This window comes from Abramis brama, assembly GCF_963993115.1.
Source record: "Abramis brama genome assembly, chromosome: 7".
Classification (NCBI taxonomy): domain Eukaryota; kingdom Metazoa; phylum Chordata; class Actinopteri; order Cypriniformes; family Leuciscidae; genus Abramis; species Abramis brama.
Genome location: NC_139969.1, coordinates 32758001 through 32774110, shown reverse-complemented (window position 1 = coordinate 32774110; position 16110 = coordinate 32758001). Strand labels below are relative to the sequence as shown.

Genomic DNA, 16110 nt, shown 5'->3' with positions numbered 1-16110 from the left:
TGTCGAATGCAATAAGGACATAATAAAATTAATTTATCATCAAGCTAAGGCTCATAATAGAAAATGCATCATTACAGATCATATCAGTGACAAAGAGAGAAATGCCAGGTGAAATTTAGATCTTTAACCAATCATAAGTAATTAAATCACAAATGTAATTGTCAGGCGATTAAACTGTAAGCTGTACATGAGTAGATAGCTGTATGTGGACACAGACAGCAGATGAGAATGCAGCAGCATTCAGACTGTGGACTCTCAGTAAACATAAAGTTAGTCATTAACACACTTTAAAACACCACATCCTCCATTCCTGTTCCATTCTTATTGTTCAAAATGTAAGTAAACTTTTTTATATATATAAATATTGAGGGTTAGTTAAGTCTTGCAGTCATGATGTTTCATTAGTGGATGATATTAATGAACTCGCAAATGAAATTCCTATTAGGATTTATCTCAGCCACCATTATTTGTTCAGCGAATGGTTTGTTTGAGTTCAGTTAACTTAAAGGCTGTTCGTGCTGTGCTGTCCTGTTGGATTGGAGACAAAGCAGAATGACAGAATTGAGCAGAGACTAGAACATTTCAAAGTTTTTGTTTCATGTGTTTTCCAATGTAGTTCTCATCTGAGGACAAATCTGGCCTCTAAATACCCTGCTCATATTTTGGAATACGGTAAGAATGATTTTTCTCTGTTATTGACAGTCAACTGTCACACTTTTGAATGTGAGTAATCATCCACATATCTCTAGCCAAACTATCAGTTTAACTCTAGTTTAAAAATATTCAGGTATAGTTTGAGATTTCTGTCTTGCTTTATTTACAGGGTCTGTTGTCATGATGAGGAGCCTCTTCCTCTGTATCTCAGTGCTGGTTGTAATCTGGTCTGATAGGGCTCTTTGCAAGTCAGGTATGAGGTCAATATCCCTTATTGCAAAGCGTTTGTATTATTCTTATGAATTTGTTAAAAGCTAGTGACCTTTTGAAAATTTAGGGGAATTCTTGAAATATTTGTGCCACATTAGAACATTGCCACGTAATTGCGTACTCATCATGCCATTACCTGATTACGCATAACTTGTGCAATAAATGGCGCTATCAGTGGGCACAATAAATTATTTTAATTAATAAATAATGATCAACTAAATTCGTTAATAAAAAAAAACAAAAAACAAAACAACAATTCAATAAAATGATTTGTAGCACACATTGGGCTTAAAAGCAATTTGGAAACCCACTCCGAGTGCTCTGCCTATTAACCCTGTGTCTATCTTGGTCAGTATTTTCTAACAGCCCAAAAGCACACATGCTCCTGCGGTCGAGAAGAGCCAACACTTTTATGGAGGAAGTGAAGGCCCCTTCATTGGAGCGGGAGTGTAGGGAAGAACTTTGCGATTTTGAAGAAGCGAGGGAAATCTTTAAAACGAGGGAAGCCACGGTTGGTAATGTCAGCTTTTACCTGTAAACATTTTCCCCCCTAAATTATGATCCACTGACTAATTTTTTGTCTTGCAATTTTTTACCTCCTCGGAATGGTACGAATTGTCTTGCAGTTGGAATTCTGGACAGCGTATAAAGGTTGGTTAGGTCTGTGTTGTGAAATAGCTTTCTAGGGCATCATAACTGGTGGCACTCATTAGGTGTTCTGTACCCTTAGATGGAAACCAGTGTGACTCGAATCCATGTGTACATGGGCAGTGTGTGGATCTGTTACAGGATTACTCCTGCACCTGCAACTCTGGATTTGAAGGGAGACGATGTGACCTACGTGAGGCTCTTGCTTTCTTAACCCTATTGTGCTATTCAGTCATTTTTTGACCAAAACATTTAAAAAAAAAAAATTTGTTTTTTTTTTACCCTCGGAATGGTAAAATGCTCAAAAAGTAGTTAATAAATGGATTATAACTACAGCATAAATATAATTTAATACCATAAAATCCCCTGAAAATACAATATATATATAGAAAAATTAAATTAAACTAAAATATAGTACATTCATTTCACTGGGAAAATTTCATAATTTCGTCATTTTTGACGACCACATGATACATTAAATAAATAAGCACATTTTACATGTTCAAAAGTCTGTCCATTTGTCAAAATGTTACAATTTAAATTTACATAATTTGATCAGTGACATAGCTGTCACGGTTTGGTCCACGAAGAAGATAAGGAAGAAGTTTAGAGTGCAAATATTAAAATAACTTAAAGAAAACAAAGGCAGTATTCCAAACCGAGTAGCACCGTAACAGTGTGCTCAAAACACAAACACCAGACAATGAACAGAAAGCACTGACGAGCTTAAATACACAAGATGACAAACTGAATGCAAACAGGTGGGATTTAATTAATCATATAATGAATAACCATGGGAACAAACTAGTGGTGGGAAAATGAGAACAAAGGAAAACTAACCAGAGAACTAAGGCTGGCAAAACAGGAACAGAACACAGTGAAAATGAGACCAACTGAGTGTTACAATAGCACAGAATCTTTTTTCTCAATATTTCTCATGAATTTTTGTCATCATGTGTCCTTGTTAGAATCTTAAACCTATTTGAATAGGGTAAAACATTTAAGTAAAGGATAATGTACATCCAGCAGGTTGTTATTGCAGAATAAACTCCGATTGGATGATCAGGACCCCAGCGTGAAGCAGATTAGGATTGTTATGTATTCTATGATAACAACCGGCTGGATGTACAATCCTGTACAATATTCTTATTACATGGTTACTTGCCACATAAGTAAATAATTAGACACGAAATATTGACTTGAGTTTAATTATCTGACTTCGGTTACCCGGATGAGTCTGTGTTATCAGTTTTTACCAGTTGTTATCGGAGAATAAAATACAGCTAGATGGTGTGATTGACCAATCAGAATCTTTTCACAGAAGTTTTTCACAGAGCCATGTAATAAATAATAGATATAACTATACTTCCCCAGTTGATTAATCACAATAAATTAAGACATTTGTTTTGTATTTCAAGTTTTCGGAAAGTATAAAAGGAGCGCCTAGAGAACATGTCATCCACTTATCTTCTGAAGGGACTGTTCAGCAGGCATCCCCGAGGCATGGCGAGCGACGCAGTGTCTCGTTCCCTGTTCTCAGGGAACAGAGGTTACAGTCATAACCTAGACGTTCCCTTTCGAAAGCAAACTCACACTGCGTTGATGACGCAGGATATCGTATGGGGAACCATATACAATCCCACCATGCTGAGGGGAGTGCATGCCAATTATGGCTTGCGACAGAAACGTCAGAAATGGCAGTTATCTTCACAGAAAATGCCAAGAAACACTCCCCCTTCGGTTCACATACAGGCTGTCAGTGACATTATTCCCTACGGTCACTGCCCAAGCTATGAGCCTCAAAGTGGCCTCTAGACAACGGAAGGCCTACCAAGGCCTTCAAAGGCTTGGAACCAACAGCTTCCATGGAAGGGGTTCCTTTAAGGGAATATGGCCTGGGGGTCCGAAAGGAGTCCCGTCCAGTCACTTTCTGAGGGGAACATAAAGTCAACCCCACATGCCACCAGGGAGGCTGACCTGGTCAAATTACTGACCTAGTCTTGCCAACAACCTGTCTGTTTCCTAAACAGAGTCTCTCATAAAATCTAATAGGGAAAAACTGCAATTAAAATGTGCTGTAGTTCACTCACAAACCGGATCATAGAGACAGGCATCCTGGAAACTCAGCATAGCGCTTTATAACCCTTGGAAACGAGGGGAGTAACTCTACTTGATCCTGGATCTACACAGTGCTTCAAAGCCCTGTGGAAGCTGGGTACTCTAAAGGGACCCTAATAGGCACTCTAAAGGGACCCTAGCTCTTGGGCTGATCTAACAGGGAGGCCTCGTGAGAGTCCTTCGACCTTCCGACCAGACTTAGGGAGTTAAGTATTCAAACAGAGCGATCCTCCGATAGATTCTGGAACACTATGCTCAAGTACTGACCAGGCTCTGGGCTAAAATCAGGGAGGCTCCATGGGGCCTGCAACATGATACTTAATGCCTTTGCAATGCTAAGCATCCAACTCGTTGGGGAGCCGCCTTTAAGGAGGCCTGTTAAGGCCTAACTACTTGATAGCGAGGATGTATGCAGAGCCATCAAAGCGTAGGTGCTCTCACAGACATTTCTGTGGGCATGGTTATACTTATTTAACACTGCCAACAGGCAGTGTACTCAGCAGAAGAGCTATCGATCCTTTAAAGCAAAGAGAGTACAATCTTACACTACCGGAGTTCTATAATCTTAAAACGACTCTCTAAAGTGAGAGAAGAACTACTGCTCTAGTATAAGGTGCCTATCAAGGTGGCCTGATGTGGCCAACGTTTGATTTTGTAGTTTTATCTGGAGCTTGACAGAGCGGTGGCCTCAGTAGAAAAACTCCCGACAGGGAGAAAGCTATCTCACACAGAAATGGTGATAGAATGAACGGTGGCCTGACTAGAAATTTTTCAAGGCCAACCTGTTCAATACCACAGATTTGCACTACCCACTATATAAGCCTGACAACTCTAAATCAGAAGAGGTCTATGGGAAGGGTATGCATAGCCTACCTATACTGTATATGGAAACTTCAGGGCCCTATTTCTACTCGTATAAAAACCCTACCTTACACACCCCTTAATACTTTCTAACAGGGAACCAAGGTCTACTGTACAACCTTACTAGAAAACTCTCATAAAGGTAGGAGACCTACAGAGCTCAACCTGCTGTCCGTAGAGCGATTGCCTAAATGACATTCACAAACTGGAGGCCTATCACCATAAAGAGCTTGAAAGAGCGCAATTACTACCAAACCCGACGTCAGAGCTACAAAAATGTTCCAAATTGAAGGAATCACTCATCACAGGTCCAGCCTCAGGGCTGATGCAAGAAGCGCCTGGTGTGAGGAAGTGTGCAGATTCGGACCGCAGTGTTATGCAAGATTTAATGCAACCAAGCGTGACTTCGCCTCTCTGAACTTTCCCATCACCGTCTCGACAGAGGTGCCGAAAAGTTCAGAAGGCGACATTGATGCATCGAGAAGAAAAGCTTTCTTTCTCCCCAATGTCATCCAATTTCAACCACAGATTCCTATCCCTGGCCACCATCGCCGCCATCAAGTTCGTCCGATCGAGAGAGCTAATCTGTAGTGCGGCGCAGCTCGTTTTCACTGCGTCAGGGGAAAGACCCCGACCTTGGTCCAAATCTTTCAGCAGATCAGCCTGGTATGCTTGCAGCACAGCCATTATGTGCAAGGCATCACCAGCCAGACCCGCCATTGCGTATGTTATATACATGTTGCAGCATATAACTAATGATAATTTAATTGATTTGATATTTGAGTTATACTGTAGTCAACCACAATTGACAGGTGCAAATGAATCCCTTTGGCCTTACTGCACTTTTGTCTGTTTGGTCAGTGTTTTTTGATATGCTGTGTCACAGCTGATTAGGGGCATTTAATAGTGGACGTCTTGAGTTACAGAGCAGGTGTGTGTTGAGGTCATGGTGATAAATGTCCTGACAGCAGTTCTGTGGTTTTGTCCTCAGAAACGACAGCCTCTAACTGCTCTGTGAACAATGGGGATTGTGATCATGAATGCCAGGAGAGAAAGGATGGTCTTGCTCGCACGTGCAGTTGTATTGAAGGATACCAACTCCAAGACAACTCTAGAAAATGTACTGCCAAAAGTAAGTTACCTCAACAAAATGCACAAATACAAACTATACAGACACTGGTGATTTTGTATCCACAGTGCACATTTGCATTTGTACTCAAGATTGTACTTTATGCATTTTAATTGATATCATTAGAAATACCCACTAATGGATAATACTGGGAAGTACTCAGACAAAGATAAATCTCAAGAAAAATCTCATCTTGAGGAAGTTCTTTGAAATATCTTCTAAAGCCATTTGACAAATGAATTACGGTCTAAGTGCATTTTATTTTTCATATACAGATGAGGCTTCATGTGGCCAGATTCGGATTGTAAAGTCATTCTATAAAAATAAGCCTTTAGTAGGTTTACAGCCATGGGTCGTAGGAGGTACAGTTGGCAAAAAGGGAGAGAGTCCCTGGCAGGTATTTTTGATTCATGTAATATCTGTGTAATCATATGTAATAGAGCCAAATGTTTTATTAGAGCTGACAGATGTCATATGTTATACCAGTACTCAGCCAGAGCATATTTTGTGCTTCACTGTATAAACAATAATGTGTGTATTTTGCAGGCTCTTCTACTAAACCATCAAGGCAAGTTTCACTGTGGTGGAGTTCTGATTGACGAAAACTGGGTTCTCACTGCTGCTCACTGCCTAGAGACAAGTACAAGGTTCAGTGTCAGATTGGGTATGTGATGCATTTTGAAGTATTTTTTATCCTCCCTTACATTTACATTTTTAGAAGATGCATTACTATAGCAATTTGCCAAAAATGTGCATGCGACATGACAGTTCCTTGGACAGGAGGTGAGTGATGTTGTTTACTAAGCTTAGGCCTCAGAAGTGAAAAGAAATGGCAAAGTACAAGAAATTTGCCATTACATTTTACACAGAGGCTATACAATGTTATTGTATAGTTCACCCAAAAATGAAAATTCTGTGATCATTTACTCACCCTCAATTAGTTCCAAACCAGTATGAATTATTTTCTTCTGCTGAACACAAAAGAAGAAATTTTGAAGAATGTTTGTAACCAAACAGTTGATGGACCCCATTGACTTCCATAGTGGGGGAAAAATACTATGGAAGCGAATGGGGCCAATCAACTGTTTGCATCATTTTCAAATGATGACAGGATTTTTATTTTTGGGTGAACTATCCCTTTAATTCCACACATAAAATGTCCCAACTACTTGACGGATAGCACTGAAATAGGTGTCCTGAGAAATCCCACTTTGTTTCTGTTACAGTCCTAGTCTCTGTAAAAAACAAAAGCAAAAGCAAGCAGCCTGTCCTTTTTAACCAGTCAGAAAAACTGGCCAACCATAAACTACTTTTAAACTACATAAACCATACTCAGGCTACAACGTGTGATTGGAAATATGGTCGGGAGAAAATTAGCTAATTTGAATCATTTAAAAAAAAAGAAAAAAGATATGTACAGAGCCCCAAAAGCAGGGGTGTCCACTGTCCTGCAGAGTTTAGTTCCAACCCCAATTAAACACATCTGAATAAACAAGGGCTGTGTTTGAAATCGCCCCCTCATTCACTGTTCCCTACATTACTCCATTAACATAGTCCACTTGAAGGAGTGAATGAAAATGAGCGAGTGAATTGGACATTGAGTGCGCTGTTGGACGGCTGCCGCTTTTGCATAGTTTGTGCTTGCCTTTTAATAATCATTTGACACTAAGCAAACTGGCAGCTCCAGTATTAATGAAAAGATTTATCTTGAACTGTCATGGAAACTAGCATGTATAAACCTTAATTAAACTAATTATTAAATAAATTAAAAAGGAATTTACACCTGTGGAAATGGAAGTTGTGAGTGCCATCTTCTGGCAAGACGCAGGAATTCATTCGGTGTGACCGTCACAGCGCATTGGTGTTTGGTGTTTTAAGCCCCCAACAGCGCCTTCCAGGCAGCGAGGGGATGGGTAGGTTTAAGGTTGAGGGTAGGGTTAGCTGCCTCTAAGGAGCCATTGGGGGCTTAAAACACCATCGAGCCAGTGCATTATGGGTTTTCTCTAGCCGTTTAGCGTACATCAGTTGAAGTTGAAAATTATTTCAAGGCTTTTGCATTCTCTCACAAAAGTTTTGCCATCCACAAAAAACTTTAAGTTCACTTGCAAAGAAATCAAACCGTTTGTGAACCTTTTTGAAAGTTTCTCAGGGGAACGCAAACACTTTGCGAACTGTGAAGCTTGTATTGTTATTACTACTTTAATATGAATTATTAAAAAGTTTATTAGTTGTAAATCTGTCTAAATAATACTTTAACCAAGTGGGATGGCCGTCTCTGCAGGTGACTATGACAGGTTCAAGATGGAAAAAACTGAGATTACCATTCCTGTCAAGGAACCTATCACCCACCCTGAATACAACCCTTACACAGTGGACAATGACATAGCTCTGTTGCGCTTGGCTGCACCAGCCAAATTTTCCACATACATAATCCCAGCATGCCTCCCCAGTCAGGACCTGGCAGAACGAATGCTGCACCGCAACGGTACCATAATGGTCGTCACTGGCTGGGGGAAGGACAACGAGACGGCTCATCGTTACAGTTCAACTCTCAACTACATTGAAATTCCAATTATGGACAAAAACGAGTGTTCCAGGCATATGAAGTACAACATCACTCAGAACATGCTATGTGGAGGAGTGCTGGGACAGATCAAAGATGCTTGTGAGGGGGACAGCGGGGGTCCAATGATGACACTCTTTCACGATACATGGTTCCTCGTAGGTCTGGTGTCCTGGGGAGAAGGCTGTGGGCAACGAGACAAGGTTGGCATCTACACCAAAGTGTCCGTCTATTTGGATTGGATAAACAGTGTTCGTCAGGGGTGGGATAAAGTCTAGACCCCTTATTTTCTATCCAGTTCTGCCTATCATAGAAAATTTAAATATGAATCAGAAAAATCAATGTACTCACTATAGTTTTTCCGATATAGAGATTGACAGTTAATAAACACATAAATGCGAGATGCTCTTATTTCACCGTTATCTGCATGTTTAAGGAAATCAAGCTGTCAGTCAAATGAGTAGTTCAACTAAACAAATGTTACATATGTGTTTTAATGAGGATATAAAAGGAATAAAAGCAATACACACTTGTAAAGTCTCATTAATTTGATTCCTTTATTGGATAAAAGTAAAATGTATTATACGAGAGGGATTAATATATTATTTGAGACGTTCTAAAATACTTCTAAAAGTTCTAAAGTACTACAGTAGATTTGTTAATGATTTAAGAAATTTTAAATGATGACAATGAGTATGAATTTATATTTAGTTTTTAACTTGACATCAGCGAAATAGCACAGTGTACAATCGCCCCAGAAAACAACGTGCACTGGAGACATTCCTGAGTTTGGACAGTTACAGATACTATGGGGCCGTTTACACGACACCGTTTTCAACTAAAACGGAAACTTTTATGCGTTTTGGTCGTTTATTTACATGACAACTGCGTTTTGGGAGCCAGAAAACACTAACTTTTTCAAAGTGCAAGTTTTTAAAAATGATACCGTTATCGCCTCCATGCAAACTACAAGAAAAACATGAATTTGTGAAAATGGTGACGTCATGTGCATACATATTACGTGTCTATAGCTGTGTAGTGACATCGCCAACTACTGGCCTGGCATGAATACAGCGTTTTCAATTGTTTTCGTGGATCCGTTGAAAGGGGATCGTTTTGACAAAGTTGTTGTCTGTACTCACAACTTTTCAAAAGTGCAAAGGATAAACTTTTCAGTTTTTAGTACATCGTTGTCGTGTAAACGTACCCCAACATAATTCCTATTCAAAACAAAATCATAGCGGGTAAAGGGATATTGCATAGAAAAAGGAAGCTGAGAAAATAGACAAACATCCTTTTTAAATGAACAGACGTAGTAACTGTCCCTGAGGGGTGAGCTGGAAGAACTACTTTTGTTTTTTGGTGGTTGTTTTGGTCTGAAAAGCACACACAATTACAAAAAACATTATTTAAATATTTCTCTTTCATTTTATCTATGCAAAATAAATAAAATCATACTGAGAAAACAGTTAGCAGGACACAATTGTGGTGTTTCTGGCAATTTGCAGGTTTTCTATATTATTAAAGGGCAGAAAAGTCTAGAAAAAGGCCCTCCAAAGAGCCTTAATGCAGCTAAAATAACCTAAAATTACTTTCTTCAAACAATCATCCTGTTGGACAAAATGTAGGGTTGTACCTAGGCTATTTATAAACATGTTAACCAAACTGAAAAAAAACTCCAAGTAAAAACATCAATATAACAATAAGGCTGAAGCATCATTTACAGGCAATTAGATGATAGCCTATTCATACTGCAAGCAAGGGATATGAACCTGAGGATTTTTATTTAATTAAAAAAAAATAATATTACATTTAAACTTAAAAAATGCAACTAAATTTCAAAACCTGAGCATAATAACTTAAGGCACATATCCTTATTTAAAGAGATTCATATAATTTGCAGCAAGCTTTAACAGTGAAGTGTCTAAGGCCTTAACTATATCCAAGCATTATGTTAACAGGTCTAATATTAACAATAAAAGGTTGAGAATGTAGTGTCAGAAAATGTTGGTATGAAGTTAAACAGGAGAAGGGTTGGATCTGCGGCTGGCTGACCTCCTGATCTTCAGCTCATGTTCATATCGCTCCAGCTGAGTCCAAAATCCCGGGTTAGGCTCAACAACAGATCGGGCATGTTTTACTGCCTGACAGAACAAATAAGAATTACAGAAGAGTTAAACAACGCTATATTCTGGCACAAAAATCTGGAATGTTGTGGTTTTTCCATTATCAATTAGGCTACTATTAACAGATGATGATTATGATGATGATGAGTGATGAATATTTTTGATGTCCTGTGGATGCCTTTATTTTGTTGGAGCAAATTATACTTTTATATTATACAAACCAATAAAATATCAATAACAATCACTGCCTGGAAAAATCAAGGATGAAATAAACATAAACCTAAACATAAATCGGACATAAACACTATTCATACCTGGAAGGCGTCTGTTAGGGTGAGATCCTGGTGCTTCATTAAATAGGCCACACAGACAGTAGCTGAACGACTGCGTCCATTCTTACAGTACACAACGGTCCGGCCTCCCCTTTCTGCCTCGCTTGCTATGGCATCAGCACAGCGATCAAAATACTTGTACAGGTCTTCATTAGGGTCATCATAGACGGGTACACGCAAAGTGCTGACCCGCATTGTGGGAAAGGGTTGCTGCTTTGACACATTGATACAGAAAGTGACCGCCTCCTTCTGGATGAGATCATTGTTACAGGCTGACTGGGCATTACTGATTAGCAAACAGTCTGTTACTAAGCTCAACTGCAGCATTTCTTGCTATATGGTGCCTGCATATATGACTATATGTGACTATATGTTTGTGTATGTATCTTGAAGGAACGTCATAAGTTATGAATGACCATCATCAACTAACATTGTTTTATATACTAAGTTCAGTAAAGACTAGTGTTATTATAACAGAGGTAGGTGCATATGTCAGATATTAGAGTATTATATATAGCTAATGCATCAGCAAGGAGAAGGGTCAGATGTTTCACCCTGATGCCATTATACTGACAAGTCTGGTGAGCTGTTGATTAAAACAGAGAGGAGAGAGAACAATATCTGTTTAGAACAAACACATGCAAAGGTAAAATAATAAATGGAACAACAATTTTGTAAAGCAACCTAAATATACAGTACTATTACTGTACAGTAATCATTTAAAATGTTAACTGGGCATGCTCGAACACCATGTTTAATAGCAGGGATATGCTCAGCCTTTCAAAACACGACATTAACATTAAAATCAGATTAAGAAAGCATTCTGACCTGCAGATTGAGCGTAGGGATGATCCTCGAGGCGGATGTGTTGGTCAGGAGCTCATCATCCTCCATCACAAAAGTCTCTATGGCAGGGAAAACGACAAGACAACGTGCAGTGAACTCACATGCAGCTGACTGACCCCGCCCGTCAATCAACGCTGTCCTCTCGCTCAATGACCAGTGTAGGCTTAAAAATAGATCAGTTACTTGAAATCTAAGCTTGCCAGACAACCAGCTGCAATCTAGATTTTATGCCTGTCCTGCTGACGTTTTGTCGCTGAAAACACTGTTTGGCCTTCACAGTCCGGAGAATTCAATAATCAAATAAAAAAAAAATTATCCGCAGTTGTACCTCAGATTTGTTGGTAATAGTGTACAGAGATAAAATAAAAAAAGGGCTCTTCTGTTTATTTATAGTAATCTGATCTGATCATAGCGCCACCCAATGGACTGCTAAAGGATTTAAAGGAGTAGTCTCCATTCATTGTCATTGAATGTAAAACCTTCTCATTGTTCCTTTTAATTTATTTGTTTTAACTGAATAAATGCGTTTAGAATGATCTGGGAGCGAGTAGATGATGACATAATTTAAAAGTTTGGGTTAACTAACCCATATAAACAATCAAAGAAATAACTAAATAAATAGGCAAAAATAGGTAGAAGTAAAAACAGAGGTACTTATTATAAATAATGCGTAGAGTGTGTATATATACACATCACATAATTCATAATATATATATGATTGTATAATATATATATATATATATATATATATATATATATATATATATATATATATAGGCCGGGAGCCAGGTCCACTCCTCAGGATGTTTTTGCTACCTTTTTTAAACTATTATTTCCTATTATCTTATACCTTGGGCCATCACAAGTTGATAATGAGCACCCCCAACTCGGCCCCGTTTGGTCTCAGGGGCCAAAAAACACCCTTTTTGGGAAAAGCTTTTGGCGAAATGATGTAATTGTGAATATAAAGGTACTGCAGCTACATAAATGGCCATATAACCCTAAAATTTTGCATGGTGTATCCTGACACATAGGGGAAACTAGCCGAAAAAGATTCTGGGCATTGCTGCCTTTTTTCTGTCAAATATCACCCTCAACATACCCCAAAAGACTAAAAAATGGCTGTCCGCCTGACAAATTGTCATCAAAAGTGATCATTTTCAAGCATTTTATTATATATATCACTGCCTCAAATGTACATGAAAAACTTCCCAAGTTTATCAGCTTCAATTTAAGTCCAAGATGACCTTTCTTTCTAGAGGATTATAGCTGGTATAACCAAAGTTCTCCACTGTACCTCAAATCGGAGAAAACAGTACTTTCAAGCATTACCATTCCTTATGGGTTCCATAAGTCCACAAAGTCCTCGCAACACAAGGAATAAAGATGACTCTAGTGTGTAGTCTGTTATCAAAAAAACAACCTTCAATAGAGTAAACGTTAGTAACCTTCTGTACAGGTAAACATTCTTTACAGCCAAATGGCGAAACTAAAATACAGCTCAAACATAAAATAGAAAACATTTATTTGGTTCTTAGATCTTTTTGCTGCTTATCCATGCTGTACTTTGACGACTGGTCATGTTAGTGTGTTGTATTAGTGTAGAATATAAACTCTTAATCATCATTTTCCTCATCTTCATCTATATTTGTATGGATTTCATCAGTTTTTGGAGCCAAGCACTTCGATGTGTTCTACATACCTTCAAGGAGATTGTGAAACTGAGCGAGCTTCTTCTTCTTCGGACCTCTCCACACTGGTGCGGGTGACAGCACAGCAGCGCGAGCGGTCTTTTTTCTCTCTCTTTCTTTTCTTTTTGCTTTTGTTTGGACTTGAGCAAACAAAAGCTGTTCTCACAGCTGGTAAGGTGCACTTGAGAGCACTCAAAGGCAACGTGGTCGAGAACTTTGCCCAGCAGAAACTGGCTGAAAAGCAGACTGAGACCATCAAGCACATCCTGCCGCGGCGGTCAGCTGCTGCCTCCACCCCATTGCCCGCAGCCCCTCAGTCTGCTCGTCGCCGGGGCGGCCTTCTGTGTCTGCCCTCGCTCCCGCGCCGCAGCAGCAGCCTCCACCTAAGCGGAGCCAAGGAGCCAGTCGCAGGCAGGCCCCCCCCACCCGTCCAGGCCCCTGCCAAGCAGGGCGGTAAAGCCAAGAGCAAGCAGCCCTAGGACGGGCGACCCGGAGATGGATCGTTCACTTCACTACAGTGAGAGCAGCCGATGCCCATGTCTTGCGAGCAGAGATCGCAGTCCTACTAGGACGCGATAGAGCCAGTCCCTCCAGCCGATATGAGGTCAGGGCACTACAGTCCCTACTTTATTGTACCCAAGAAATGTGGTGGGTTCAAAATGCTCATGCAGAAACGCATTTTCGAATGCATCCGTCCCCAAGATTGGTTTGCAGCGATCGACCTGAAGGACGCGCACTTTCATGTCTTGGTTCTTCCTCGACACAGGCCATTTCTGCACTTTGCGTTCGAGGGTCGAGCATATCAGTACAAGGTCCTGCCCTTCAGGCTGTCCCTGTCTCCCCGTGTCTTCACAAAAGTCACGGAGGGGACCCTTGTTTCCATGAGAGAACAGGGCGTGCACATCCTGAACTATTTCGACGACTGACTCATATTAGCACACTCTCGAGATCAGTTATGCGAACACAGGGACCTCGTGCTCAGGCACCTCAGCCAGTTACGTCTTCCGGCCAATTGGGAGAAGAGCAAACTCGCCCCCATGCAGAGGATCTCTTTTCTCGGTATGGAGTTGGATTCGGTCGCACAGACAGCACGCCTCACAGAGCAAACGTGCTCAGTCGGTACTGAACTGCTTGAACACCTTCAAAGGTAGGACCCTGTGCAAAGTCAGGGAGGACGAGGAGCAGGTCCTTCTGGTGGCCCCCTATTGGCCCACCCGGACCTGGTTCCCAGAAATCATGCTCCTCGTGACAGTCCCTCCCATTCCTCTGAGGAAGGATCTTCTGACTCAGAGACAGGGCACCCTATGGCACCCGCGTCCGGACCTCTGGAAACTCAATCTCTGGTTCTAGGTGACTTACCCCCAGAGGTACTTAACACCATCACTTCTGCACGGACGCCGTCCACCAGACGTGTGCCTTGAAGTGGAACCTGTTCGTCAAGTGGTTTTCTTCTCGCCGAGAGGACCCCCGAAGATGTTCAATAGGGTCCGTGCTTTCCTTTTTGCAGCAAGGGTTGGAGCGAAGGCTGTCTCTATCCACCCTCAAAGTACATGCTGCTGCCAGGGGGCCTGCAAGCATTTTCGGTCGACGAATCGTGCCTAGAGTTCGGGCCGGGTGACAACCATGTTGTACTGAGACCCAGCCTGGCTATGTGCCCAAGGTTCCTACCACTCCCTTCAGAGATCAGGTGTTAGGCTGGGTTCCATATGTGTATACTTCCATGGCTGCTTCTAATCGAAGCCCTGTGTCTTTCCCTTGGGCTAAGTTACCCAATATTCATATGCAGTACAACCTTCGGGCTAGTCCATATGTATTTTTCCACATAACTCCCTTGAAGAAAGTGACTTCCGCAGCGTTCCCCTTCCATAGAATGGGCACGCTTTCCCAGTGTTATCCAATAATCTCACTGTATGGGTTATCATGGAACAACAGTGATGGATACGCTCTGTGTAAGCCCTTTCCTATCGTCCGTCCAGGCAAGAAGGGGTACAGGCTTACACCGGGCGCTGGATGGGGTGCAGCAGCTGTGGCGCTTTGGTAGGGTTTCCTATCAGTCGGTCAAGACATACGTCGAGAGTGACCGACCGATAAGGGAACGTCTTGGTTACATATGGTAACCCTCGTTCCCTGAGGGAGGGAACGGAGACGTACATCCCATCATCACATCTGCTGCTGCCCACGGGGGCGGCCAGCTTACCAGGCTTGGCTCCTCAGCAAAAAAGGAGCACCTTCTGCTCATTATATACCTGCGCTGCGAGGCTTAACAGTTGATGCAAATGACTGCATGCCAATGTGTATTGGCTCATTTCAGTTTTACTCAAAGTAGATTGGCCTCTCTAGCGAGATTCCTATCAGTCGGTCACGACGTACGTCTCCGTTCCCTCCCTCAGGGAACGAGGGTTACCATATGTAACCGAGACGTTTCACCATTTGGCTGTAAACAATGTTTACCTGTACAGAAGGTTACTAACGTTTACTCTATTGAAGGTTGGCTTTTTGATAACAGACAGCACACTAGGGTCATCTTTATTCCTTGTGTTGTGAGGACTTTGTGGACTTTAATAAATCTCACATTTGGCTAATTGATTTTGTGTGAATGTACCCTATGTTGCACCCTGACCCCAGTCCACCTAGGGCAGGGCTATTCAATTGGCAGCCTGTGGGCCACATACGGCCCGCCAATCATCTCTATCTGTCCCAAAGGCACTCCAACCTCCCTCCGCCTCTTTTCCTGGCGGTGTGGCTACATTTGGTTAGATATGCGAGTGGCCGTAGTGGCGCGTGCAGCTGTATGTCTATACGCATACCATGAACGCTCCGACTAACCTGAGAAACGTTTTCAGTCCGAATATTTCACCAATTATTATGTGTG

General features: G+C 41.2%; 2 protein-coding genes across 3 annotated transcripts; one reads left to right on the top strand and one right to left on the bottom strand.

The window, feature by feature from the left end:
- The first annotated feature begins 233 nt into the window (after window positions 1-233).
- proca (protein C (inactivator of coagulation factors Va and VIIIa), a) lies at window positions 234-8780 on the top strand. Of its 2 annotated transcripts, XM_084119500.1 has the most exons (10): window positions 234-335; window positions 617-672; window positions 824-907; window positions 1278-1435; window positions 1551-1575; window positions 1655-1765; window positions 5543-5683; window positions 5956-6077; window positions 6227-6344; window positions 7962-8780. In XM_084119500.1, exons 3-10 carry the CDS (start codon window positions 835-837, stop codon window positions 8519-8521), a joined length of 1308 nt encoding a protein of 435 aa, XP_083975626.1. In that variant the 5' UTR covers window positions 234-335; window positions 617-672; window positions 824-834; the 3' UTR covers window positions 8522-8780. The 2 variants fall into 2 exon arrangements, with proteins under 2 accessions (XP_083975626.1, XP_083975627.1); XM_084119501.1 differs by lacking the exon at window positions 234-335 and having other exon boundaries at window positions 352-672.
- A 1-nt stretch (window position 8781) lies between these two features.
- On the bottom strand, window positions 8782-11951 carry dusp28 (dual specificity phosphatase 28). Its single transcript, XM_084119515.1, has 3 exons — window positions 11530-11951; window positions 10684-11287; window positions 8782-10387 (listed from the first exon to the last, which is right to left on the bottom strand). The coding sequence occupies exons 2-3, from the start codon at window positions 11026-11028 to the stop codon at window positions 10262-10264; spliced, it is 471 nt and encodes a 156-aa protein (XP_083975641.1). The 5' UTR covers window positions 11029-11287; window positions 11530-11951; the 3' UTR covers window positions 8782-10261.
- Between the last annotated feature and the right edge of the window lie 4159 nt (window positions 11952-16110).